The sequence below is a fragment of the Sphaerodactylus townsendi genome, linkage group LG01 (genome assembly GCF_021028975.2).
Source record: "Sphaerodactylus townsendi isolate TG3544 linkage group LG01, MPM_Stown_v2.3, whole genome shotgun sequence".
Lineage (NCBI taxonomy): Eukaryota > Metazoa > Chordata > Lepidosauria > Squamata > Sphaerodactylidae > Sphaerodactylus > Sphaerodactylus townsendi.
Genome location: NC_059425.1, coordinates 143,032,424 through 143,059,560, shown reverse-complemented (window position 1 = coordinate 143,059,560; position 27,137 = coordinate 143,032,424). Strand labels below are relative to the sequence as shown.

The 27,137-nt window shown below is 42.4% G+C and overlaps 1 protein-coding gene across 1 annotated transcript in view; it reads left to right on the top strand.

The window, feature by feature from the left end:
* The window catches only part of COL19A1 (collagen type XIX alpha 1 chain), a 248,436-nt gene that overhangs the window by 63,047 nt on the left and 158,252 nt on the right, over positions 1-27,137 (top strand). Inside the window, exons 9-11 of the mRNA XM_048496321.1 lie at positions 2,078-2,203; positions 6,237-6,290; positions 24,482-24,535. Coding sequence (XP_048352278.1) covers positions 2,078-2,203; positions 6,237-6,290; positions 24,482-24,535 — 234 coding nt within the window. The remainder of the gene's footprint in view (positions 1-2,077; positions 2,204-6,236; positions 6,291-24,481; positions 24,536-27,137) is intronic.

Genomic DNA, 27,137 nt, shown 5'->3' with positions numbered 1-27,137 from the left:
ATGCAACAGTTTATCAAGATGGGGATGTATGTTTTGGAGAGAATGATGCACAGGCTGCAGAGATAACATGATACTTTCACCGACATCTATGCAGAATCCTTTTTGATAAGCCTAGTATCTCCATCCATATTATTTTGACAAACTTAGGTTACCCTAAATAGGCTGTCTCTACTTTTAGTTGGGGGAATTAACCACAGAGGCAAAGCAATAGGGGGATGATTGAGATCTATAACCTGTGTATATAGGGACTGTCCAGGTTGGAAAACTCTCAAATGAACAGTCTGTTGTAAAGTTATGAATTTTGTTAATAAAATAATTAAAAGCCAAAATTGTATTTAATCACACATACACACACAAGTCATATAAGAGCTAACTGAGAAGAAGGGTGGAAGGTGAATAGGGCTTAGGGATGGGTGATATTTACCAGTCTCAGAGAGGAACATCCAGTTAAAGCAGTGCTGAAGAGGGAAATGGTCAGCATTTTCAGGAGCAAAAGGAAGTAACCCACACGCAAGAGAGGAGATGTGTGATGAACCATCAGAATGAAAGAATACTTTGAACTATTTCCTGAATATAGGTTAATGACTGAGATAGGTGCAGATCAGAGTGGAGATGGCTGTGAATTAGCATAAACAAAGGTCATCTCAGAGTGCTGACATTCTCATCTTAGGCCCATTTTACACAGTCCACTGAAGTGGCTGTATACCTGCATGCTTTATGCTGAGTGAGCTTCAAAAGCAGTGTTTTCCTGCTGGTTGGGGCAGGGGGGGGGGAGCACAGAGCTGCCTCATTGTGGAGGTGGCAGCCATGTGAACACTGCCGCAAGGATGGCATTTTTACCATCCCTGGGGTGCTGTTTTTGACCCATGCAGAACGGACCTTGGTGTGAACAAATGGAGATCTTTTGTCCTTTTTGGTCAGCTGAGCATGTCATAAGAAAAGTACAAAACTACCCATGCATTGATCCACAAAATGAGGAAGAATCCATTTTTATGTGAGAGCAGTTTCTTGCTGTCATATCAACTCTTGTTCCCTGTGCCACCCATGACACCCTCTAGCATTGGAGGGATCCGGCTGCCTACCCTTAGGCCTGCTAGCTGCAGCATGGCAAATTTCTGGATATCTCAGGGTGGTTTCTAGGGTGGGTAGAGTTTTGGAAGGGACAGTAACTCAGCAGGGATGTGATGCTGTATTATCTTCCCTCTGAAGCTGCCATTTCCTTCAAAAAATCTGATCTCTGTGATCTGGAGATCAGCTGTAATCTTGGGAGAACTTCAGACCCCACTTGGAAGTTGCCAGCTTCACAAATCACACTTTCCTTAAGTGTGGCTGGATAAAGAAGTGGGTGAATTTTGGCTTGAAAGCCAGTTGTTATAAATATTGAATGGAAAATCGCATTCTAAGATAATTAAAAAAGAAAAGCACTGCATGCCATACTACACGGATACAATGGTTAAATTTAGATCAGTCTTTATGTTTGCTGAATTGGCATCATTTAAAAAAATAAGTTTAATTTAATTGTGTATGCAACACATATGATAACCCATACACGGCATATATAACTTGGAACAATAGTGTGTTAAAGATCTTTCCAAAGTTAACTGAAAAAAAATGCAGAGAGAGACTTCAGAGATCATATTTTGATTTATTCTTATTTATTTATCTGCATACTTATTTTCTGCCCATCACAAAAGTCCATGGGCTGGGTACGATCATAAAAAACCTTAAAACCACCATAAAAACTACTTTAGAAACCATCCTCATACCCCACCCTTACCCATATATGATATATGTGAACCTTTTTAATCTAAAGATTAATTTTTTTTATCTAGGCAAGTCACAATATTGCTATATTTATGCTTTTGGCTCCTTTAAATTAAAATGAAACCTTAAAAAGATTTAGTCCTCCCTCATATGGTACAAGGCATAAACAAAACACTGTTGGAGTTGAGTTCACAGTTTTCAGACTGTTTGCCACCACAGCATTATTATTATGTTCTAGAATGCATTGTAGGATATATATTTTGATCTGTGTTGATGAAGTAGACTTAAATCAAAATAACGTTTATAATTTCAGTGTCCTCTGGAAGAACACCTGAAAACTACTGCAGCATCACCATCAACTGTTCATGTGAGTGAAATACATGCACTTCCAATAATGGAACAAAAACCTGAAGAGAAGTGTTTTTGCTATCCAAACAAGGTATTAATTCATTTTATATGTTGCTCATGCCTCAAGAGATTTGTATTAAGTTTGTATTGCTGCTGAGTATTATTTTAGTAATAATTTTGTTTATCAGAGATATGGATATGCCAGATGGCAAACATTGCCTTTTTTCCTCTATATCTCAGCTAAGATTTAACATTAGAGAAAGTTCTAAATTATATCATGTAGACTTTACTAATTTAGACACCATGAATATACAAAACAATGGATTGGAGCCTGTGTATTGTACTGCACAACTTGCGGCAGTTATTTGTTTACCAGTGGGGATCTGAAGCAGTGAAGATCTGAAGTAGTTTACACTGTTATCTCCTCCATTTTATCCTCACAGTCACTCTGTGAGTAGGTTAGCCTGATTCTATGACTAACCCCACTAACTTCCATGGCAGACTGGAGATTTGAAGATGGGTCTCCCAAACCCTAGATCAATACTCTAATCACTACACTTGGCTTTCTGCTTGTAGAACATTGGACTACACATACTATGCTATTTTTGAATTCCTGTGCAACTGCTGTCTTACTTTCATTTGAAATCTGGGGTAATCTACAGTAAATCCATGGCATATTTGGTACTGATAGATACTTTCATGACATTCAATTTTTATGCCACACATGAATGCAGTTGTATGTTGAAAATTGGTGCTACTGATGTCGTGTGTGGGTGGGATCATTCTTATTGGAGGGAGGGACAGGGTTAGGCAACTCATGTGCCTCCAGGCATGTTCTTGCCTATAGTTGGTCTTGAATTTCTAGCTGGTTCAAAATCTCATTGTGCTCCCATCATACCTCCCAACCATGATGAGCCCAGCTCACTTGAAACTATGGCTACCTGATGGGTTACAAGGAAAAACCACACAACAAGGATTTTTGAATGACAGAACAGAACTCCAGTTTTTCGGAACACAGAAAGAACAGAAATTATGCAGGAGCAACTTCAATTAAAAAACACACACCCGGCACTGTTGGAATTAGTGAAATGCCAGATAATCAGATCATTGGCCACCTACTCCTACCTAGCAGTGGCTCTCCAGGATCACAGGCTAAGATCTTTCAAATCAGCTTCTTCTTGAATAATTTAACTTGAGATTCTGGGAACTGAATGTGGGATTTTTTGAATGCCAAGCTGACGCTTTACCACTGAGCCACAGCCCGTTATTAAGTGGCTGTTTGCAGCTGTAGCATAGCTTCTGCTGGGAGTAATTCCAAGGCTAGGTGGCCAAAGACTGCCTTGAAATTGTTGGATACATGTGGCCAGACTAGTCAGAGAGAAGCAACTTCCTGAGGTCACACAGGCCATCAGAACTTTTCCTGGTAGCCTTCATAACCAGTCTGCCCCTGGCCATTACTAACCAGTGACAGCTAGGATGGCAGGGTTGCCTGCAGATCTCCCAGAATTACAACTGATCTCCAGACTGCAGAGATCAGTTACCCAGGACAAAATGGCTGCTTTAAAAGGTTGACTATCATATCCTACTGAGGTCCCTCCCTTTCACAAACCCCACCCTCCCCAGGCTTCACCTCCAAATCTCCAGGAATTTCCCAACACAGAGTTATCAGAACAATGTAATATTCTGCAAGCTGAACTCTGGTCTGAGAGACTGAAATCTGAATCTCCACTATTCTACGGAAGAGCCAATGAGACCTTTCAGCCTAACCTATTTCACAGGGTTGCTGTGAGGATAAAATGGAGGAGAGGAGAATGGTGCAAACTGTATTGGAAACCACATTAAGGAGGAAAGCAGGGCTTAAATATTGAAGTACATAAACAAACAAAAAACCTTCATAGAGCCTTCCTCCTGGTCAGAGAAAACATGAGAAAGCAATGGATTAGGGTAAATGTTGTCTGGATTGTGAGTAATAACTAAGTGAACAACATGTCTCTATAAAAGGGAATACCCCTCATGTAGATTGTCAGTTGCCCTGACCTGGATAGCCTAGGCCAGCCTGGTCTCATTGGATTATGGAAGCTAAACAGGATTGGCCCTGTTGGGATGCTGGGATGCTTCACACAAGCAGGTAACGGCAGGCCACCTCTGTTCATCCCTTGCCTTAAACATATGGAGTCGGCATAAATCGGTTGCTGCTGGACAGCAGTTTCCACCAGCAGTTTGTCTGTTAATGGTTCAGTGTTAAAGGAGATTAGAGTAATCTAGAAGGCAGACAAAAACTGTAATAAAGGGTGATTTAAACTGTTCACATTGATTGGATAAATGTCACTCCAAGGTATGCTGCAGAGATGGAACTTCCAAATGCTAGAAATGACTGCTTCCCGCAATAACTAGTTTGAGCTCACACAGTATGTGGCAGTTCTTGGTTCATTTCTAAGTTTAGCGTAGGAACAGGACTGCAGAATTAAGACAGCAGTGTAAGGAAGAGCAGCACTGATAGACTCAAATTTCTTACGCAGAGGCTGGAGGACACCATTCTTATGACCTTTAACTTAAAAGGTGAATAGAACAAAACTGGGGATGCCCAAAATAAAACATCCAGGTACATTAAAAGCAGAAGGCAAGCAGGGAACAGAGCACCAGTAAGACTGCAACAGGCTCAATTGTCCGTGAGAGCAGGACCCAGTACAAACTTGTAAATTTGTACACATTATCTCATTGCATACATATTCTCTCAGGAGTTCTGAATGGAAAAAAAAATCTATTTTATTTTAGAAATGTCATCAACAGAATGTATTATAGGCTTCAGCTGAGCCCTTCTGGAAAGTGTACCTATTTCCTGTACCTTTTCCCATCTTATTTGAACCCATATTGGACATTACATTCTCAGGCTAATGTATATTTAAATATATGTGATGTAATCGGCATATGGTGAAATTCTAGGTGGGGAGGTGATATGGGGCCACCATTGACACCATGATGTCAATTCTGAAAAAGAGCAGTTTGCCCATAGAGCTTCTGGAGACTCCTAGGCCCTTTCCGTATATGCAGAATAATGCTCTTTCAATCCACTTTCAATGCACTTTGCAGCTGTACAGAATAGCAAAATCTCCTTGTAAACAAACGTGAAAGTGGATTGAAAGAGCATTATTCTGCATGTGTGGAAGGGGCCCTAGAGAGAAGCAATGTCAGTTCTGGGGCTTTCCTGGAAGTGAGATCACACCATCATCTGCAAGCCACTGGAGTTTTATACGCATATGTAAAATTGCCAATTAAATTTCCCTTAGAAGGCCTAAATGTGAGTGAGCCACTTAGCAACATTTTAGCAAATATATTAAACACCAGGGGTAATGTGAAACTTTTGTCTACACCTATGTCCTCAAGCATAATTGTCAGAAGTATTTGGAGCTAAGAATACCGCCAGTGCAACCCTAGGGTTGCCAACTTCTAGATGGGGCCTGGAGTTCCCCCCCAAATTACTATTCATCTCCAAGTGACATGGATCAGTTCCCCTAAAGAAAATGTCAGGTTCAGGGAGTGGACTTTATGGCATCACATCCCTCCTGAGCTCCCTTCCCTTCAGATTCGGTTCTTCTAAGGCTCCGCCACCAAATCTCCAGGAATTTCACAGCCTGGATTTGGCCACCCTGCTAAGCGGAGTTGTACACTTCTGTCTATTGAAGCCAATGGGTTTACAAGAGTGTAATTCTAGTGGATTTAGGATAGGGTAACTAGGGTTGCCAGACATTGCCTGGCTGTTAGTGGGAGTCCAGGGGGTTGGGGACCTGGGGGATACCATCAGGCAAATGCATGATATTGCTCCTGGGGAAATCTTGGATGTGATGTGACATGTCTCTAGGAATCGTATGGTAAAACCATAGTGTTTCCAGCAATTCCCAGAAGAAGGTTGAAGTCACTTCTGGGTTTTCCCCAGAAGTGACATCATGCCATTACCCAATGGCATTATTCGAATATTTTCCTCCCACTCATTTCAGAAGCAGCATTATGTGATCCATCAGGGGGGCACTGGCATACTTAAATAACACTGTCCATGTAAGGGTGTGCTTATGTTCCTTACTTTAATGGAATTTCAGAACAGAAAATTTTGGCTTTATTTTAAACAGGGAGAAGCAGGATTGCCAGGAGCAGCTGGCTTGCCAGGTCAAAAAGGAGAAAAGGTAAGATAAAATTGTATGCAGAATGTCACTGGCAACTTTCATACTTCCTGCTATTAGGTTTACATCTTGCAGTGATTTTAAAAGAGTCTGGAGGGAAAAAAATACATGGTAATTATTCTGTGTTGTACCCCACCTCCATTCCTCTCTGCTTAATCTGGGCCCTCTCAGATATTCTTGGATATGCACTGGTTATATATATCAAGGTGTGTCTTTGTAGTATACGGTAATATATTATGGCTGGTGCAATCATCAATGCAGCATGCTTTCACTGTCTGCTTAACTTAATCTTTTGTATTAAGGAAGGCAGTTTCCCCTTTCTGTTATTGAGATTCTTATATGTATGCCATATCTGATTGGTGAAACTATTTTTCAAAATACAGCCATTCATTGCTATTAAATGGGTATCTTCCATGTACTTTATGTAGCTACAGTTTGCATATATATTTTAAAAAACACAACAGGAAGTTATCTAACATATCTGGAAACTGAAGGCTATTACAGTAGCAATGGTTTGCTGCAGGGAATGCCTTAGTCTCAAGCCCTGGATATAACTGAAAACAAAAAACAGTTGGTGAGTTGTTTTCATATATCCCAGAACTGCCCTTTAGCCTGCATATGATGCCCTGGAGTTCATGGTTATTAGAGTCTAATTCATTAATAGCAATTTTTATTAAAATAAATATTCAGAAATATGGCAAACATTATCAATATACTTTTGAAATCAGAATGGACAAATTTGTGTAGACATAGGTGATCAATATTTAAAAATTCCTTTTATTTCTTGATTTCCTCCCATTTGGCTACTGCTGGATCTTTCCAAAATAAAAATTTGCAGTCTTAAATCAGTTTACAGTTTAAACTGGAACAGTAACAACTGGGCAGTTTTTAAGTGGTAAAACAGGGAACGCATATTACAGAGAAAAGCTGAATGTGACATTAGTTCACTCAAGCTGCCCTAAACCACTTGTGGGTATTCCCTGGAAATGATGTAGTGATACAGCTGGTGTTGTGACCCACATGATCCAGCCCCAGGTCTTCTCACCAGTTTCTGGGTTCAGCTGGCAGCCGTGTTACTCTCACCCACTCGTGGGTACATCTGAAAAATAAGAATGCACTTTTTAATATGCTTGAATCTAACTGCTATTGATTGATTGAACTGATATCCAGGTGCCAGAGATCAGTTCACCTGGATAAAATGGCTGCTTTGGAAGGTATACTCTAGGGCCATTTCCGCACGGCCTTTTTATGGCGCCCTGGGGACGGGATAAACGCCGTCCCCAGGAGTTGCAGCAGTGCCGACCTGACTGCGCTCCCCATCCCCCAGGGCGGCATCAGGCCACCCTAAAAGAGCAACTACTTTAAAGCGGGTTGTTTTTTTGCCTGGCAACAGCGATGTTCTCGCCGGCGTATGCTGCGAACCCGCTACAGCCGGAACACGCTAGCTTCTTCGTCTTTCACTCACCTTGTCCCATCGCCGAGCGGCCTGCTGGCCTCTGCAGCCCCTCTCTCACTGTCCTCCAACCCCTGGAGGTCAGAGGGCAGCGTGGGCGGGGCTTCAGAGGCCAGAAGGGCCGACGATGGGGACAAGGTGAGTGGGACGGGGAAGGGGGCAGAGGCGGCTCCATGCGGAGCCGCCCGTCCTCCGCCGGTCTCCTCTGAGGCCGCACGCACGCTTGCGTGCGAACGGCCTCCGCCCCCACGCCGGCAGAATTCTTGTTGGCGTGGGGGCGCCTCGGGGGCCGTGCGGAAACGGCCTATGATATTATGCCCCATTGAAGTCCCTCTCATCCCCAAACTCCACCCTCCTCAAACTCCATCTCCAAAATCCCCAAGTATTTCCCAGCTTTGCAACCCTGTTGATCATTCGGTAATAGGGTTACCATCAGCCATCTCCTAACCATCAGTGGGGGAGGGGAAAATGGGGGGATTTTACCAGGCTTAAAATGAGGCCTCGACCTCAAACTTTCCTGCTTGATTACATCACTTCTAGAAGTGACATCACCACATCAACAATGATGAGGGAAACACTGGTATTTGGACAAAAACTTTATAGTAGAAGCTGTTTTTAGCACCATAGAGTTTTGCCCCCAAACCAGATCATCTACCCTGTCATTGCCTATATGATGATGTAAGTTTTGGAAGTGATGTCATCATACTGGTGATGTTGAGGCCTAGGTCTTATTTTAAGCCTGGTAAAATCCCTTTCTGGTCAGCTGGGTGGTGTCAGAGGGAAGGGAAACAAAGCAGGGTATCCTCCAAACTTGGTGGGGCCTGGTAACCCTAACTTGCAAGGAGGGTGATTTACAACCACTTTTGGTCATTCCTGCTCTTAACATATTCTGTAATGGTACTATACACCTAAAACTGTGGGTCTTGGGACTCAGTGCTAAATTATAACCAACACAGAGATTTCAGTGGAGAAGAAACAGCAGAGACCCACCTGGGAAGGCCAGGTCAAATGGAGCTGAAGGTGCAGGGTTTCAGGTGCCTGTGTGCCAATGCCCAAAGCTTGAGCAATAAGGAGGAAGGGCTTGCGCTTCTAATGCAGTCACAGGGATATGATTTAGTAGGTATTACAGAGATTTGGTGGGAGGATTCCCATGACAGGAATATATCGGTGAGTTAAAAAAAACTGCAAAGGTCAAAGATGCTTTAAAGTGGCACTTTATGTGTGGAGAGGGTTTGCTTGTCAGGAAATATTGGAAAAGGCAGGTTGTGGTGATGTGGTGATGTAACATCCCAGTGGAAACTATCTGGGTGAGGATGAGGATAAGGAAAGGAAGGACAAACTGTACTGTGGTTAGAGTTTGCTACAGAGCACCTGACCAGGATGAGGAAGTGAATCCAAGCAATTTGATCTTGTCGCTATGAGTGACTTTGACTTCCCTGATGTGTCCTGGGAGACCAACCCTGCTACGAGTCCAGAGTCTTGCAACATCCTTGCCTGCCTGCCTGGCTGACCTGACTTTTTCAAATGGTCAAGGAAGCTAAAAGGGATTCAGCCATACTTAACTTAATATTAACCAACAGGCAAGAATTGGTAGATAGAGTGAAGGTGGCAGGGACCTTCATGGGAAGTGACCATCTCCTCTGACAATTTCTTTTGCTGTGAGGGACCAAGGAAGTTTGTAGCCAGACTTGTATGTAAGATTTTAGTAGGACAGACTTTAACATACTCAGAGGCATGATGAGAACCATTCCATGGACAAGGCTGCTGGAAGGGAAAGGAGCTAATGAAGGGTGGGCTTCCCTAAAACTAGAGCTCTTGCAACCTCATGCCATCACTATCCCAACAAGCTCATGCCATCACTATCCCAACAAAGATAGTAGGGGTTCCAAGAAGCCATTGTGGATGAACAGAGAACTTCCTGATGTCCTAAGGAATAAAAAGGAAATATTCAAGAAATGATGGAAAGGACATATCCCTAAAGAAGAGTATCTGTGGGATGCTAGGATCTGCAGGTCAGTCATCACAGAGTGAGCTGAGGCTAGCCAGGAAGGCTCCCTACAACAAGAAAAGCTTCTTCAGATATTTGAAAAGCAAACACAAGGTAAAAGAGACTATGGACCTACTGTTGGGTGAAAATTGAGAAATTCTGACAGAGGACAGCTAGAAAGCAGAAAGGCTCAAACTCATTGCCTGTTTTGCCTCAGGTTTTTTCCTTGAAGAAGAAAACAAGCTCACCTAGAGATGATAGTAGTCTCCTGGTTGACATTGACAGAGAAGAGAAAGAGTGAGAAGAAAGAGAAGAGTTTTGGATTTATATCCTCCCCCTTCTCTGCTGTAGAAGTTGTTGAGAGGCACCTGGCTGCACTGAATGAGTCCAAACCCTGTATGCACCCAAGATTGCTAAAAAAAACTTCCTAAAAACCTTGTAAATTCGTTGTCCATCATCTTCAAGACATATTGGAGGATGGGAGATGTGCCACAACACTGGAAGAGGGTAAATGTTATCCTGGACCTCAAAAAAGGGAGGTGGAATGATCCAAGGAATTATAGGCCAGTCTTGTAATAGGCATGATACCGGAGCAGATTTAAAAAGGGGTGACTCTGCAGGCATCTGAAGGACAACTTGGTGGTCTGGGGAAGTTCACATAGATCTGTCCCCAACAGATTCTGCCAGACAAACCTAGTTTTCTTCTTTGATTGAGTGAGGTTTAATAAATAATAAATTAAATAAAAAAAATAAAGGTATCCTTACAGCTCTTCACAGCCTTTTTGAAACAGTGATTTTGGCTATATTGCAAAAAAACATGGAATGGTTCATGGAATGGGTTTACTGTGACCATGTTGCCGCCTTGTCCTGAGGCTGTCCTGATCCTGTGGAATTGTGGAGTTTAGTGAATGTTGTTCCCTGATGTTTCAATGATACAAGAGAACCCAGAGGACTGGCTTTCGTCCTAGTGCGGGGGTCTGCAACCTGCGGCTCTCCAGATGTTCATGGACTACTACTACTACTACTACTACTACTACTACTACTACTACTACTACTACTATTATTATTATTATTAATTCAATTTCTATACCGCCCGATCCCCAAAGGGCTCCGGGCGGTGAACAACATAATATATAAACAATAAGCAGGAGCAAATCCAGTACAATACAAACATAGGCTCCGTCAATAAAACATCTTAAAATACATAAAAACAGCAGCTAACAATTATCAAATTAAACAAGAGGCGTCCAGGCTCAATTTAAAAACCCACCCCAAGAAGGGGGGGACGGCAGGCCCCTCAATATGAGGAGCTCTGTTGTACCAGTGCCAAAGCAGGAGTAGTGGGGGGGGCACCATATCAAGCTGACTGGACACTCCAAAGGCCTGCGGTTAGAACTAATAACGACAGTCTTACAGGCCCCCTCTGGAGAAGACTCACCAAGGTCCCGCAGGGCCCGTGAGCAGTTGAATAAGTGGGAGGGGTGTTCCACCAGGCCGGGGAGCCAGTGCTTTATGAAAGTCCTGGCCCGTGTGGAGGCCAGCTGCATCATTGAGGGGCCGGGGACCACCAGCAAATTGGCCTCTGCTGAATGCAGAGGCCGAGTAGGGACATATGGGGTGATGCGGTCCCGAAGGTACGAGGGTCCCAGACCGCCTAATGCCTTAAAGGTCAGAATCCACACCTTGAAGATGATTCGGAATTCAAATTGGCCATGCTGGTAGGAGCTGATGGGAACTGTAGTCCATGAACATCTGGAGAACTGCAGGTTGCAGACCCATGTCCTAGTGCATCCAGGAGACGGCTATCCCCCTGGGGGGTGGCTATATTGACAAAGCGCCATTTCCTGGCCGTTCCAACTGTGCTGGGTTGCATACATTTGTTTGGTGGACTGGACGACAGTTTTCTTAGAATGGCTGGTGAAGAGCTGGCTTCCTGGGTGGTGGCTGCTGCATTCTTTGTGCTTCCATACTTGGAGTACAAGTGACCAAGCCTGTCAATGGAACCAAGCAGCTAAGCACACAAATGAATCCAACCGATGTGCATCATTCCACAGCTACAACTTTTGCAGCAAGTGGAAATTTTGGATATTGTCAACTGTTTCCAATAAACTTTGGGGCACATGGGGTGACTTTGGAGAACTTCGGAGGCGGCTGAGCTTCCACAGTTTCTTCTATGGGTGCTACAGCAGCGAGTCTGTGGCTGGTTAAGCCTAGTTTGCCCAGGGACAGGACGTTGATGCTCTGTTGGGGACTTGATAATTTAACATGTTAGCATTTTGGAGTGGGAGGGAGAGTAAGCAGTAGTGATGTAAAAATAAAATCATCATCATAATTTCTGATGATTTCCTACCCAACGTATTGGTTTTTGCACCAATGTTCTCTTTTGATTTCAACATACATATGTTTCCTCGTATTTGTGCAGAGTACAGTATTATCCGCTCTTAGTCTCAGTTTTGCCAGTATAGAAAATCACTTTTTCCCTTTTTATCATGAAAGTCTCTTTAATCATGTAAGTATTCCTGTCCATCTTCTGCACACTGAAATTTATCATTTTGGAGAATAATGCCAGTGGCCTTTACTAACTTTGTTATTTACTAAGATTTTATTATTTACTGAGAGGTAGTTTCTTCTTTTTTCATTTCCAGGTCATAATTTCACAGTACAGACCAAAGTACTTATTCTTTATCAAATCATGCAGCTAACACTCTCTACAATAATTTCATCTCATCTCATTTCTGATGCTCCCATATATGGCTTTCATTTGTGTTAATGATGCCTCCTAATTTTACCATCACCTTCCAGCTGTATATATATCAGATATCATCAGCATCCTTTTTCCATCACCAAAGTTGCTAATGAAAATTATTTTTCCGTAGCTTATCTTTGATATTCTAGCTGTCTTTCCATACAGCTCTTTGTGTATTGTTTTAACCAGTTCCTTATCTATATGTCTATGGTACCACAATACAGCCCATGATTTCCAATTTAAGTAGTAATCTCCCATATGGTGCTATATCAGATGCTTTGCTTGAAATCCAAATAGACTAAACGTACTGCATTTTCCCTTGTCCAGAAAACCAATTATCTTTTCCAGATTAGTTTGACATAGTCTACCTTCCATTGACCTATGCTGTATTCCTTTTTGCTTGACCTTTTCTTCCTGTCTTATTCATTCCTCCACTGTTTCCTTAGGGATCTTTAGTTTGCACTGACGTGAAAAAGTAAAGCAAAGCAAACCTCTGCAGTTCAAACAGGGCATCTTGATGGCAAAACCTTTACAAAAAACCAAGTCCCATTGCTTGGAATGACTTATGCATACATAGCAGATATATAAGATTGCAACTGCTTCTTTGATTTAAATCTACCACTGAAGAAGCCTGGGGAATCTACCTATTCCTCCTTTCTCTCTCTTCTCTTTTTGTAAAAGCTATGGTTGGCCACTATGTGAATGAGTCTTGAAAGAGCCTAGAGTTTACTTTTGCAATTTTTCTTCACCCTTCTCTACCCACCTTTTGCCCAGCAACATAATTAGTTATTTCTGAGTTTGTAGAAAATCATAATTTTTCATTACATCTGAACTGGCAAACTATGGTTGGCACTTGTCCTGCAAACCAGGGGTATAACTGGGAACAAGCCATTGTTGGAATCATGGTGTGCCATGTTTTACTAACTGTTAAATTATTTTTCAGTTTGTGTAGGGAAGAGGGATTATGCATTTAGATTCCCTGGACTCCATGTATGGAAAAACCATGTTTTCCTGCACGGATATGAGATATCCTCATGGGACAAATCAGACTAATAGTCATAAGAATGCTTTCCTGAGAGTAAACCAGGACTGCTAAGCTCCGAGTTGGGATGCATCATTTTCTGCCCTGAGCTCCTGTTACCTGCCCTCACTCCAAGTGGTGACAAAGGAAAACAACAACAAAACGTTTGGGGAAAATCTGGAAATGATGGAGGTAGCTGTAGGAATCCCCAGAAATTCTATGCTACCACCATCCCAGAAAACCTGGAAGTGACATCACCATGTTTACAACAATGCCCCATCATGTCTCTGCTCCCAACACTCTCAGTCAACTCTAGAGTAAGCTCCATTGAGTAAATACTAAGTAGACCTGCTAAAGATTGCACTTTGAGGCCAATTTTGCATGCCAAAATTGCTTGTCTGTTGGCACAGGAAATGCCCCGGTGCAGTTGGGGGTTTTGCACTGCCCCTAGTGCTGCAATGTGGATGCCACGATTCTGCCCTGGAGCCGCCTCACAGCATTAGCTTTGCTCTGCCAATTTCCTGAACCGCAAAGGTTGAGGTTCTTTTGTTGCTCCAGAGGCTTCCGCTGCCATGCAAAACTGCCATGTAGCAGAACCGGGGCCAGTTTTCCCACCTCGCTGCTCTGAGCCGTCCCATCAATGGACAGGTGCTGAGAATTGGTGCTCCCCAATGGTGGGATTCAGCCTATTCGCACCTATTCAGTAGAACCAGTAGTTTATTTTTTGTCTAGTTCAGAGAATGGTTGTAATTCTCTGTAATTCTCTCTATCACTGATTCTTTTTGGAACCGATTGTTAAATTACTTGAATCCTACCACTGGTGCTCCCCCCCTTGCAGTGAAAAAAAAAGAAGGGAGAAGTCTTGGTTTTTAGAAAGGAGGGAGAAACCTTGGGCAGAAAAGCAGCATGTGCAGGTGCCGTGAACAAGAGGGCAGCAATTCTCTTGCACATGCAAGAATCTAGATTTTAGGTGGATGGGGGTGGAGGATGGAAATCCCATCGCACACACAAGGATTTTAGTCGGGGGTGGGGGGGCAAGGGTGCCGATTCTCAGTGTCTGTTTTGTATTCAGAGTTATTTAAAACTAAAATAGTGAAAGTGAGTGGGAGGAATGTGGCAATATTCAGTCAATCCGAATGCAAGAAACGGAAGCTGCCCACACATGCATGAAAGAGACTGCGGAAGAGCACTTAAGTAGTGCTTAAGTGGTGCTTTTGGGAAAGAACCAGGCTTGTGGCAAACCATTCAGGGCTTCCCTCACCAGCAAAGGAAAGAGCCGGGCAGCAGTGTGAGAAGTCCCACAGGGTGAGAAGCCCTACAGCAGGTACACTCCCTGGATAAGCTACGGAGCACTTTCAACATGCAAAATCGACCTAAGACTAAGAGTAAATTAGATATCTCAGGCAGACACTCATTTTTAATTTACATGTCTGGTGTCTTCACATATAAAGCAGAGGTGCCTACTTTTGCACAAAAAGAGGCATGTCAATGAGGAGAGCTAAATTATCGCTGTTGTTTCAGCCTGTTTCTTCAGGCCAGCCCCAAAGTTGTAAGTCAGTTAGGCTGGGGAGGAAAGAGCCTGAGTGTGGGGAAAGTTCAGTTCCCTCACCCATGCACAGCTTTTGATGTAAAAAATTAGCCAACCACCCTCACTTTATATGTGAGTAGAGCAGACAACTGTCACATCTAGTTTGGCTCTGGCAGCACAAAAGAAAGCACATGGCACTAACTGTGCATCCAGCTGGTTGTTCTTTCAACCTACGCCTATAGTGGATAAGAAGTGGAAGGTGTCCCAGTACATCTGGCATTTGAGGTACTGCGGTTCATATGAAACATCCATTTATTTATGTTGCTTCCCGGCCTTTTCTGTTTTCATTTAGCAAGTTAAAGGGCACCCTGAAAGGTTGATGTTCACATTCCTCTGGGTTTCAGACTGTGAAAAGGCTATCCATTTTCCGAAGGATATGATGCCACGCCACTTTGTAGTGTTACTCTTGAGTAACTTGGCAGCATGACAAGCCTGGCAGAAGCCTTTTCACTGGTTGAGGGGGGGAAAGCCAGCTGTTGCACTACCCACCACCTCCTCTTCGGGCTTGCAGAGATTATTTTCTCATTTTGCGCAGGATGCCTGCCAAGGGAGGAGGGTGTACTGCTTCCTCCTTCCCTGAGAGCTTTGCATGAAGTGAGAGAATCAAGATTCCAGAGAGTAAATTCCCCGAAACCCCACATTCTGTCAGCTTCATGCAGAACACTGTTATCTTACATGGTGTTTTCTTGTCAGTCTGATCCTATTCCAACCCACTATGTCACAGCATGCTGTATTGTCCTGTTTGTTTTTTACATCCCAGTTCCAGTTCTTTGGCTCTCAGCAGTACTTCGGTTGTTGACTGTGAACCACTTCATGATAATTATTTATTTAAAATATTTATATGCTGTCTCTGCAGAAACTTGCTCAAGGTGGCTCACTCAATAAATCATGGTAGAATCATAAAAACTTAAAAGTCAAACTATTAAAAACCCAGAGCATAAAAAGGGCTTAAAAACCCAGAGCAGATCAAGTTCAGAGCATAAAAATATTGGCAATTTCTAAGATCCTTAAAATGATATTCAGGGTAGAAGCGTGTTGTAAAAACAGTTGATCAAATCTTTATTAAAAGCCTGGGTAAAAAAAGAAATGCCATCTGAAACAGAGTAGCAGTGGTACCAGATGAGTCTCAAAGGAAAGGGCCTCCTCTCCCTGTCTGTGGTTGCTATCTGCCTCGCCTCTGCAGGAAAGGGCACAAAACAATTTGTCTGCAGGAAGTGCACAGAAGCTGGTTTCCAGTCTACTTAAAACTGTGGCATCAAACAAAGTAATAACAGGTCTAGCATATCAGGTCAGTGCCATGCAATTGAAGAATAAGAAAGGTGAGAAGACCACAGGGAAAGGTCAGGGGGGTGATACCACTTGAATGCCACTGCTTGGAAACAAGGGTCAAAGTTAACTTCTAAATGTGACTATGTTTAAATAGTCTAGAAAAATCACTTCTGTATATGCAGCTTAGGTCAGACATCAAAGAGTAAGCATGATAATCAAAGGTCACAATATCTACTATTTTTTAAAATTCATTCTTTTTCATGATGGCATTTCCTGACCAGAAAGATCTGAAATTACTTTCAGAATAGACACACTGTTTAAGCATCAGAGGAGGTGCAATTGATTTGAGCCATTATCACTCATTATTCCAACATAGTTCTTTGCATACTTGCACAGAAATGTGCAAAGCGCAGGAGTGGTATAGCAAAACCAACCCGAGACTAAATATCATGAGAAGCTATCAAGTGAAATAGCAGCATGCACTTTGTTACTGCCTTGCCTGTACCTATTCATCTGGTACCTCCACTGAGTGACAAAATATTTCAGTAATAAGGATAGCTAGCTGTCACATTAGGTTTTTTTTATCTTCTCTGTGATGAAATATGGCCTTTGCCATTGGATAGATTATATCGATCCTGGTATAAACCTACATACCTGGTGTTCTCTGCCTCAATTTTTACTTGTGTCATTTTGTAGGGCAGTGAAACAGCTGCTGCTTGTTCACAGGCTTTACATAAAAACATGAAAAGAACCTCAGTGGATCAGACCAGTGGTCCATCTTAGAACTGGAAAGGTTCCTGGTGACGCTATGAGGTCCCCTGCCCTCCCCTGTTGTCCACAGCAACTCTGAGTGTCAGGAGAATTTTTTTTTAAAAAAAACCCACACGCTAATAGCAAACCATAGTGTTTCTAGTGATTCCCAGAGCTTCTTATTACATTTTTAACCAGATGTAACATGGTACTGCACCCGACATCACGAACCCCCCCCCCCAAGAATTTTCAAGCACTACCAGGAGCCATAAGTGTTACAGACTTTCTTGATTTTTAGAAAAACTGCATGCAGCACAGTGATGATCATAATATTATGTTTACTGAATTGATCATTCAACATATATGTATAAGTAAATACTGAATTCTTAATATAAAGCATCAACCTGGTTACTTCCAAGTAGACATGTGCAGAACTGGGCAGCTAAACTTTCATTGGGACTAGGTAAGGATGATGCTGTGGATTGGCAATGTCTTCTATTTATGGGCGTTTCCCCACTCACCACGATCACCCCTGAGAACAGTGCGCGTCATTTCTGGCGTGCGCCCAGGCGTCCCTACGACCCCACGCTCTTCGCGGGGTCATCAAAAGGCGCCGTTTGCAAGAGCGCCAGGGATGCCGCGCGCTGAGGGGGCGCGACAGCGGCTGTGTCGGGGCTTCGCTGTCACCGCCCCTGTAATGGGGAGTGCCGGGGGACCCCGCGCTACTTGAGGAGAGTAGCCGGGGCTTAAGGTAAGTGGGGAAAGGCCCTATATTGAAAGGGATCAATAAGATAATTCAAAAGTCCTTCGTTCCTCAGTGATGTTCTTAATTAGGACAAATAGGAAATCACATGTACACCAACCTTTCTGCAAGTAAAATGAGCATTCTAACGCTGATTGAAGTGGATAGTATAATTTGACTAAGCTAGGGGAAAAATAAAAAAAAATTGCCAATTAGTTTTTGAGCATGCAGAACATGACAAAATTTTGTTGGACAACTAGAAATTTCCTGACATTAAAACTAGTCTGTGCTTTTATGACTTTCAAGGCCAAGTTGCAAGACCTCTATTAAACAATGCAAGTTTTCTGAGATGGAAGAGCAGAGAAACAAATAGGACAATCCTAAGTAGAGTTACCCACTTCTAAGCCCCCTGACTTCAGTGGACTTAGAGGAATATAACTTTGCTTAAGATTGCAGTGGGGCAGCCCTATCCAAACTCAGCAGCAGCAGGCTGTGGCACCAATGCGGCACTGACCCACTGCTCCAAGCAGGCTTCCCGGTGGTGTGGGGAGGCCTGAACAGTAAAAAAAAAACAACCCTTCCTGCCACCAATTAGCCTCCACTGGGCTAAATGGACTTGCGCCACCTTTTTGGTGGCGTAGGTCTGAGGCCAAGGTCACTGGCAATTGAGCCAGCAAAGGCCAGGAGAGAGATCACCAACATTGGCTCATCCCCTGGCCCTGCCCCACCCCTCCCTCACTACGCCAGATGTGACGGAGTCCTGGGATGCTGGTGTGGCAACCAGCGCAGTGTCCCAGCGCTGGGGAGCGCCCTGGTGGCAAGTGTCCCAGGAAGAGCAAATCTGCTTGCGTGGTTGCACATTGCTCCCACAAGTGGATTTGGGGCCCATTTAGATGGGACCATCAATGTAATATTTTTAAAATGAACATCAGAGGCCCCTTCCGCACACACAAAATAATGCGTTTTCAAACCACTTTCACAACTGTTTGCAAGTGGATTTTGCCATTCCGCACAGCTTCAAAGAGCACTGAAAGCAGTTTGAAAGTGCATTGTTCTGCATGTGCGGAATGAGCCAGAGTAAGTTTTTGTTTTATTTTTTCATTTTTTTCCTATTTTATTTTTGGTTATTTACAGTCTGCTTTTTTTCACTGAGACTCATGGTAGATTACACAGTGTAAGTTAGAGGTCTTTTAGATGTTTAAGAATTATTTATGCATTACTACATGGTTTTAGAAAAATAATAAAAGGTGACAATATAGGATAACAGCCTATATCTCACAGAAATTGTCTAATAAGTCAAATGCTAGTTGCTCCAGACACAGATAAACATTGACTTGAATAGCTTATTAGACTTTCTTCTCTACTGAAGTCAAAATTATGTGATGCAGGCATAATTTCATAATCTAATTTACTGTGGCATAAAGTTATCTTAAAGGCTTAAGGGAAAAAAGCTGATTTACTGTTATGAAGCAGCTGTGTATATTTAGCATGATTTCTAGCCCGTTAAGTTAGACATCCTTTTTTACATGACATAGAACTACATGAATTCAGAGTATGCAACATGTAAAAATATACTGTGAGAGACAACAAAATGGCTTAGAGCTTTCTTAAAATAGCTGGAAGCAGCACAGGAAGCAGACTACGATGTAATGCTCATCCCGTGGGTGGTCACAGAAGCTGACATGAGTCATTTTTGCTCATCCTCTTCTCCCTCTCTTAAGCGCTGGTGGCCGTTTGCTAGTAATGTACTCAGGATTGGGTCTTGTTGTTGGTGGCTGAACCAATTTAACATGCCTGCATTCAAAACTGAATGAGGAACACTAAACATCATTACTTCAATTCATTGGAGTTGAATTTCTGGATGGAGTGCAGCTGCTCATCCATGTGTTGCTCATTTTGCTTAATTTGCTCATCCTCATGCTCACATGCCAGTAAATAAGTGTCGCCAGCTGGGTTTTACAGGTGCAGCCCTTTGAGTTCCTGTGAATGAATGCTGTGATTTGAAGGAGACAGGTATAAAAGCTGCAGGATGTTACTTGAGGAGGCAATTTAGTGCATGTAAAGGAGCAGTGACTTACAGAAACCTTTTATTTTTAGAAAGCAGTTTGAAAATATGAATTTTTTCCCCTTTAGCTAATGACTTTCCATCACTTAAATATTGCTTTTAGTGATAGCGGGGATTTGATTTCTTTAGCCCCTTTAGAATATGAGGCATTCTGTGCTATGGACAATACTGGCAATGCCATCGTAAGCATCGTAAACAAGGCACAATACAGATACAAAGAGGGTAAGCGTGGTGCATAGTTATTCAGTCACAAAACAAAACCAACTATTAACAATAAAGGACGTTTAAACAAAAAGAAAATGCAAAGTGTTTATTACGTTAAATTTTAAAGGCATTAGAAGGTTAGATACAAATCATTATTCAACAAAAAAATTATTGGCTGGTGTGCCTTTTAAGAAAGTACATATAGCTGTTTCCAGACATTCATGGTGCAATCATGTTGCTAGGTTATCTAGCTAAGGATCTGTTTTGGTGTCTTCATTAGAGGATCATTACAACATATTCATACTATATAGAGAGACTATTTTAAAAGTGAATTCTTCATTTGTAACAGGAAAATAATACATTCTTACATAAACCAACCTTCAACCTCACCAACTTTGACGTTCTTAAAGACCCTGATTCATGACACAAAGTCCTTTCTCAGGCACCAAAACTTTCCAGCTCTGAATGAAATCATAATAGACATTTAAAACCTTGACTTGTGACACTTCATTCTCATGCATGTTCCTAATGTCTTTTTTCAAAATATTTAAAGTTGTATTAACAAAGAATACAACAGATATATCCTATTATATAAAAGGCTAGCTGTGGTGGCAACAACTCACTTCCAGTCATTGTCATTCATAACCCACTTTGAGCCAATCACCATGCACATCAGCTTGGGGGTGGGGCTTACACAAAATGGGTAAAAAACAACACTAAACAGTGAAATGTGTCAGTTACTCATTCTCTTGCACGCTCGCCCTTAGCCTGCACTGCTGAATAATTACAGTCATGTACTGTCTGCAGTTGCCTGAAGACGCAGGGCTGGGGGTGGGCTGGGGGTGGGACCTCATCAGGGTATAATGCCATACAATCCAAAGCAGTCCAGGGTAAACAATCTTGAATAGCGGAAATGATATAACTTCTGACTTATGCTCTAGGAATCCCCTCAGTCCCTATAGTTAACACCATAGAGATTTGAGGGCATTCCTAGAGCATATCAGTTCCAGGTCAGACCTGACCATTCCAGTTCCCACCCTAGAAATCTCCGAGGGGTTGCAGATAGAGGCCTGGCAACCCTACATGTGAAAGGACTTGTTATATGTTATTTGAGAGACCAATGATGAAATCTAGCAACATTTTGACTAAAAGCTGCTATGGGATTGGGCTGTTAATTTTATCTCAGAAACAGCATTAGCAAAAGTGGTTGCCAGCTCCGGGTTATAAAATACCTGGAAATTGTGGGGCTGGAGCCTGGATGTGCAGGGTTGGGGGAGGGACCTCATCAGGGTATAATGCCATTCAGTCCAAAGCCATCCAGCGTAACTGATCTTGGTCATGCGGAGGTCAACTGCAATAGCTGGAGATTTGCAGGTGCCACCTGAAGGTGGGCAACCCTAGACACCTTTTTCTCCTGTTGCAAACATCAGACTTTGGAAGACAGTAACAGAGAATCACCCATCGGAAGCAGACACACGAAAAGCCTAGTAACGTCAGGGTGGTAAGAGAGCCCTCGAGCACAGATCCTACTAAAATGATGGTCCATGACTCTCAATTTGTGATATAATTTCTGAAGCAGTAATTTCTGAGATAGATTTACAGTAGGCATGAGCACTAAGTAGGCATGAGCTGTCCAGTCTCTTGCCCACAGAGATTGCTCAGCAAACCACGGAGATCTCTCTCCCTCTGTCCTCTGTTGACTTCCAAGTCCACATGGGCTTGGGATGGCTGTCGGGGAGGGAGATTTAAAAAGCCCAAAAAACTGAATAACATTTTTTTTCAGCCCCAGGTGTAATCAACTTTTTAAGTACACCTGAGGGTTTTTTAATTGGTAAAAGGATTGTTTTTTTTGGGGGGGGGGTTCTTCTGTCATTTGAGTTTACTGAATCATCAAGCCTAATCTACAGTCAAGTCATGTTTATGAAATCCTCATTTCTTTTGAATGATGAAATCTAACTCATCTCTCAAAAGTTCACTTTACTTAAACATTCTTAGTGCAGAAGGCCATATATATTCCTGATATAACCTACCCAATAATGTCTACAAATAGAGAGGGGAAATTTAAAAAACAGTGCAGTGTATACACCTGTTCCTGGAGGTTAGTGGACCCTCAGGAGCAGGTGACTGGGGATTCTCAGCCTATAGTGATATACTGACTTATCTGGTGAACTAGATATGTTTCCGCACTCCTACAATCTTGCTGGGTGACCTTGGGCTAGTCACAGTTCTTCTGAACTCTCTCAGCCTCACCTACCTCACAAGGTGTCTCTTGTGGGGAGAGGAAGGGAAAGGAGCTTGTAAGCCACCTTGAGTCATCTATCAGGAGAAAAAAGTGGGATATAAATCCAAACTCCTCCTCCTCCTCCTCCTCTTCTTCATGGTGGACTATTATCTAGAGAGGTAGGTTTGCTTCCCCAGTCCTACACATGAAGCCTGCTGTGTGACCTTGGACCAGTTACAGTTCTCTCAGAACTCTCTCAAGAGACCTGTTGCAGGGAAGGGAAGGGAAGGGAATGAGAGTGCCAACAGATTTGAGATTCCTTAAGGTAAGAAAAGTGGTATATAAAAACCTAAGATTAACACACACGTGGTCTCCTTTGTTTTGACCATAAATTCCCTTTGGGTTTGATTCTCAATTATGCCCACATTTTCCCCTCTCCAGGAATCACCCCACTCTCAGATCAGAGAATCCCATTTCTGAAACCTCTTTAAGTGCAACTTTTTTCTCCCTTCATAGGGAAAAGGAAGACAGAGGTGGAGCAAGGGGAAACCGTGCCCGGGGCGCACGTACTCCCTGTCCCCCTGCCGCAACATCACCCGGAACGCCCCTGGAATGCCACGCCATGCCCCCACCATGCCCCCTCGATGACCCGACCATGCCTCCACCGCTGCTCCATCTGGGGCATCGCACCCCTCTCCGCCCTGTGGGAGCTACACTACTGAGTGAAGGAGATCCATATGCATTAAGATTTCCTCAGATTTTCTCACTCCTCTCTGCCCTCCCACCACCCACATCACACTACCTCCCACACTATCAGTCCCTATTTCAGGACAATCAGGTTCCCCCACTGGCTTAAAAATTTTTACATTCAAGGTCTATTGCTGGGGTGGTGAACCCAGTGAAATTGACAAGGCTGAGTTTGCTCTTGTCTGTCTGCCTTCCTCATCTCTGCCCACGCCCACAGCTACTTCTGCCTTCTTTCCTCCCTCTCTTCCTTCTCAAGCTTTCTGCAAGACTTTGTTGCTGTGTATATTGCTGGGCATTGCAGACCTAGCTAGAGAGACAAGCTTCTTTGACAAACTATCAATTGATAAAAGATAACCAAAAAAGGCTGGCAAACTCCCAAACTGCATGGCAATGAAAAAAAGAGTGGGGGGTGGGTGGGAGTGGATCAGCCTATATATAGACACTTTGGGAGAGGTTGACACCAAATGTAAACAAAAAGACATGGGGAAATCCCACTTTGAAGCAAAACTTGCTACCCAGCTGCACAGGAAGTGATATGTGCATAAAGAGCCCTACCCTAACATCTACAGAGGGAGGGGGGAACTAATGGAAATCAGGAGAACTTTGTATATAAGTATTGGCACTTTTTTACATTAAAAACATACTGATTTAACTAATAGCGCACCAGTGGTTTCTAGTACCAGGGCAGTGGTATAGACATATCAATTCAGTGATGTTACTGTGAAAATGCACAGTGCAGTACAAAGGAGAGTTGCTCCATTCTAAGCCCATTCATTTCAATGGGCTTAGACTGGAATAACTGCACGGGATTGTGCTGACTGATGTAATAATGTGTTATGTTCAGCATTGAGCAATGTCTGGAACACTAGAAATCCTAGTTTTTCTAAATTAACATTTCATAAATAAAATGGTTGAATGCCTACATTTGTAACAAAAAAGATAGCTGTTACTGACTTTTAAATACATACTACCAAGACGTAATGATGGTACATGGTAATTGGGAGAATGAATCCACTATTTTTCATCAGCATTTGGCCAGAAAGCAAGTCTAGATCTTCAACTTCAAGCTTTAATTTCTGTTGTGATTCATTATCTTTCAAGTATATAAAATTGTTTTTCTCATTTCTTCACAGTCACTTTCTGTGGCTACAGCACTGTTTGCTATTCATTAGCAGAAATAGGAGCATAAAAATCTGACAAGAACCAGAATTAACCATTTTGAGGTTAATATGGTTTGTAAAATCAAATTTATATATATATTACATTGATATGTTGAAAGTGATATTGTACTGTATGTAGGGGACTGCATGGTTTTTATGGTATTTTATGTGACCGTGATGGCTGCTTTGACAAACTACAATAAATTACACGACGCACTATATAAATGCATTTATTTTACAGGGTGAAGGAGGTTCAAAAGGAGAAAATGGAATTCCTGGGTTTCCTGGAGAAAAGGTAAGAAGCCTTCCTATGATCTCATGTAGTACGAAGTTTAAAAATTAGTGGAGAAAGTTTGGCTGAAGGAAAGCCTTTTTGACAGCCTTACACTGTTGCTGATGGAAATTTCATTCTTGTGTATTTCATTGTGAAAAGTGAAAAGGTAGTTCTGAAGATTGTTTCTACTTCTGAAGTATTCTTAATAGATATTTATTAACAGTTAATGAATTGAATCAAAAGATTCTATTTCAATTGTGTAACAGCAAATATGCCAATGAAATGGCACCTCCCTTAGTGGAAGGAAAGGGCAATTGTTGGCAATTATGCTATGTTACTGCTAATTCTCAATTCATCCACTGCAGTACCCATGAGAATACCGGACAAGGCTCCAGCAGCAGAATTTTGGGGCTATAGTTGGAGGGAGAAATCAGAAAAGTCCTGTACTATGAGCTTCACTTAACTTGTAGTACTTTGGATCCAACTTCATTATGTTTAACTTTGGAAGCTTATAGGAGCTGTATGGATGATAATACTTCTCTGTTAAATTAGAAGTAGGTTAGGGGCTTTCTTCTCATGCATAGAAAACAAAGAGTAAGATGATGGGGAGGAATATTATTCACACTTGAATTGGAGTAACTCTTAGATTCAGATATCCAAATGTTCTCTTTATTAATTAGAAACAATATTCAAAAATCAGAAATAGTCTAACTTGCCTTCATGTCTAACTTGCCTTCATTGTGAGATTGGTAACAAATTCAACCAGCCATTCAAATGAGGACAATGGTCCCTCACCAGAGAAATCTGATTTTTCAAATGTTAGATAAAGGTTTATAAAAGACTAGTCACACTTCTTCCTCCAAGAGTGCATTGCGAAATATGTAGCCAGATTAACTTCTTAAAAATTGTAGGCTCAATTAATCGCATATTAGTTATCGCATATTTTAAATTGTGACCGTTGGGGACTGCAGAACTTTGAAGGCTGGTGTTGAAATGAAAGGCCTTCCCCGGGTCTTCCTGTGTGAGCTTAACTTTATTAGCACTCCTGTTCTGGGCTCTTCTATAGAGCTCTTTAATCAATCCTTACGCTCATCATTCTCCTTGGTGAGATTGGGAGATATTTTGGATCGCAGCATTACGGTCGTTTCAGCATTCACCCCCATTATTTGCCGTCTTGCCTTTTTTATTATGAAGGTAGGTAAAAATGATTGACAAATCATGAAGATGTTGGGGTCAGTTTATCCAAAAACCTGTGCAGTAGTAAGAATTTTATTGTTGCATGTAAGATACTTTCTCATGAGGCATCTAATATTATCTTTATATTTTTGACCTGCTGAGTTACTATAACATCCCATTGGGGGGGGGGGGTGTTCTTGTATGATTGTTTGTACAGTTTATCATTCTTATGTATTAGCACCTTCAATGTGCATTTCATTTTCAAAGTGCAAAAAAGTCAGAACCCCTGCTCTGAGGTGCTTACCTGAGAAGTTATTACATATTTCTAAAACTACTACTAGACCTTAATTTGACACCTTCAGAAAATAATTAGAAATAACCTTTCAGTTTTATAAAACAGAAATCCACATCATATCTTTTCATTTACCTGATACCATCTCCTAGCATTTCAGGACTTCAGCATTCAGATCACCTTGAATCTAAAGAATCTTTAGCTCCTCTGAAAATGTGGACATCTATTTCATAATTAGATTAAAAACAAGAATAACCACTACCACCCAAAAATCTTGGGGTCTAATGCCCATTCTTCTGTGAAGTTTACTGGTTGACCTTGGGCCAGTGATTTTCTCAAGCTTCAGCTATCTTAATTTGGCTGTATAATGTCAATGCCTCAAGAGAGGCAGGTATGGCCTCTGATGGAGGCGGGGGGGGGGGCAGCAGCAGCTGGCACCGGGCTGGGAGCCTGCCCCTGGATGGGCTTGCGGCAGGCTCCTGGCCTCGAGAGAGACAGGCTTGGCCTCCGATGAAGGTGGTGGGGCGGCAGCAACTGGTGCTGGGCTGGGAGCCTGCTACAGGCCCACCAGGCACCCCTTGATGGGCCAGGGGCAGGCTCCCAGCCCAGCACTGGGAGCCTGCTAGCCCCCCCCACACACACACACACATACTGGGGGGGACACAAAGGACATGCAGGGGGCACCATTTATCTCCACTATGGGCATATTATTCATAAAATGGCATGATAGGTACATGAATATGAAAGGAATAGCTTGCATAGGGTAGTGTATATAATCTTATTTTCATTATTAGTTCACAAAGCATATTTTAAACTCTACAACCCATTTTAGATAATATTTGATTCCCATTTACATGCTGAAGAGTTATCTGCTAGGCTGCTTTATTTTTTTCCCCATATTAGGTAACAATTACTGTAGTGTGCAGATCTGTGGACAGCTGAATTCCATGTGATATTATTTTTCAGTTCATAGAATCTTAACTTCCACAAATTCATCAACTTTTGCCCCTTGCAAGAGTGTGAGTTCTAAAAATTTTTTTTTATTGAAGTCTGTTTGACTGTCTTGGCATCTAGGGATGTGCGGACCTTTCCTCAAAACTGAAATCAGTGTCTATGTCATATATTTTATGGCATTGCACTGTTACAGGAATTGCA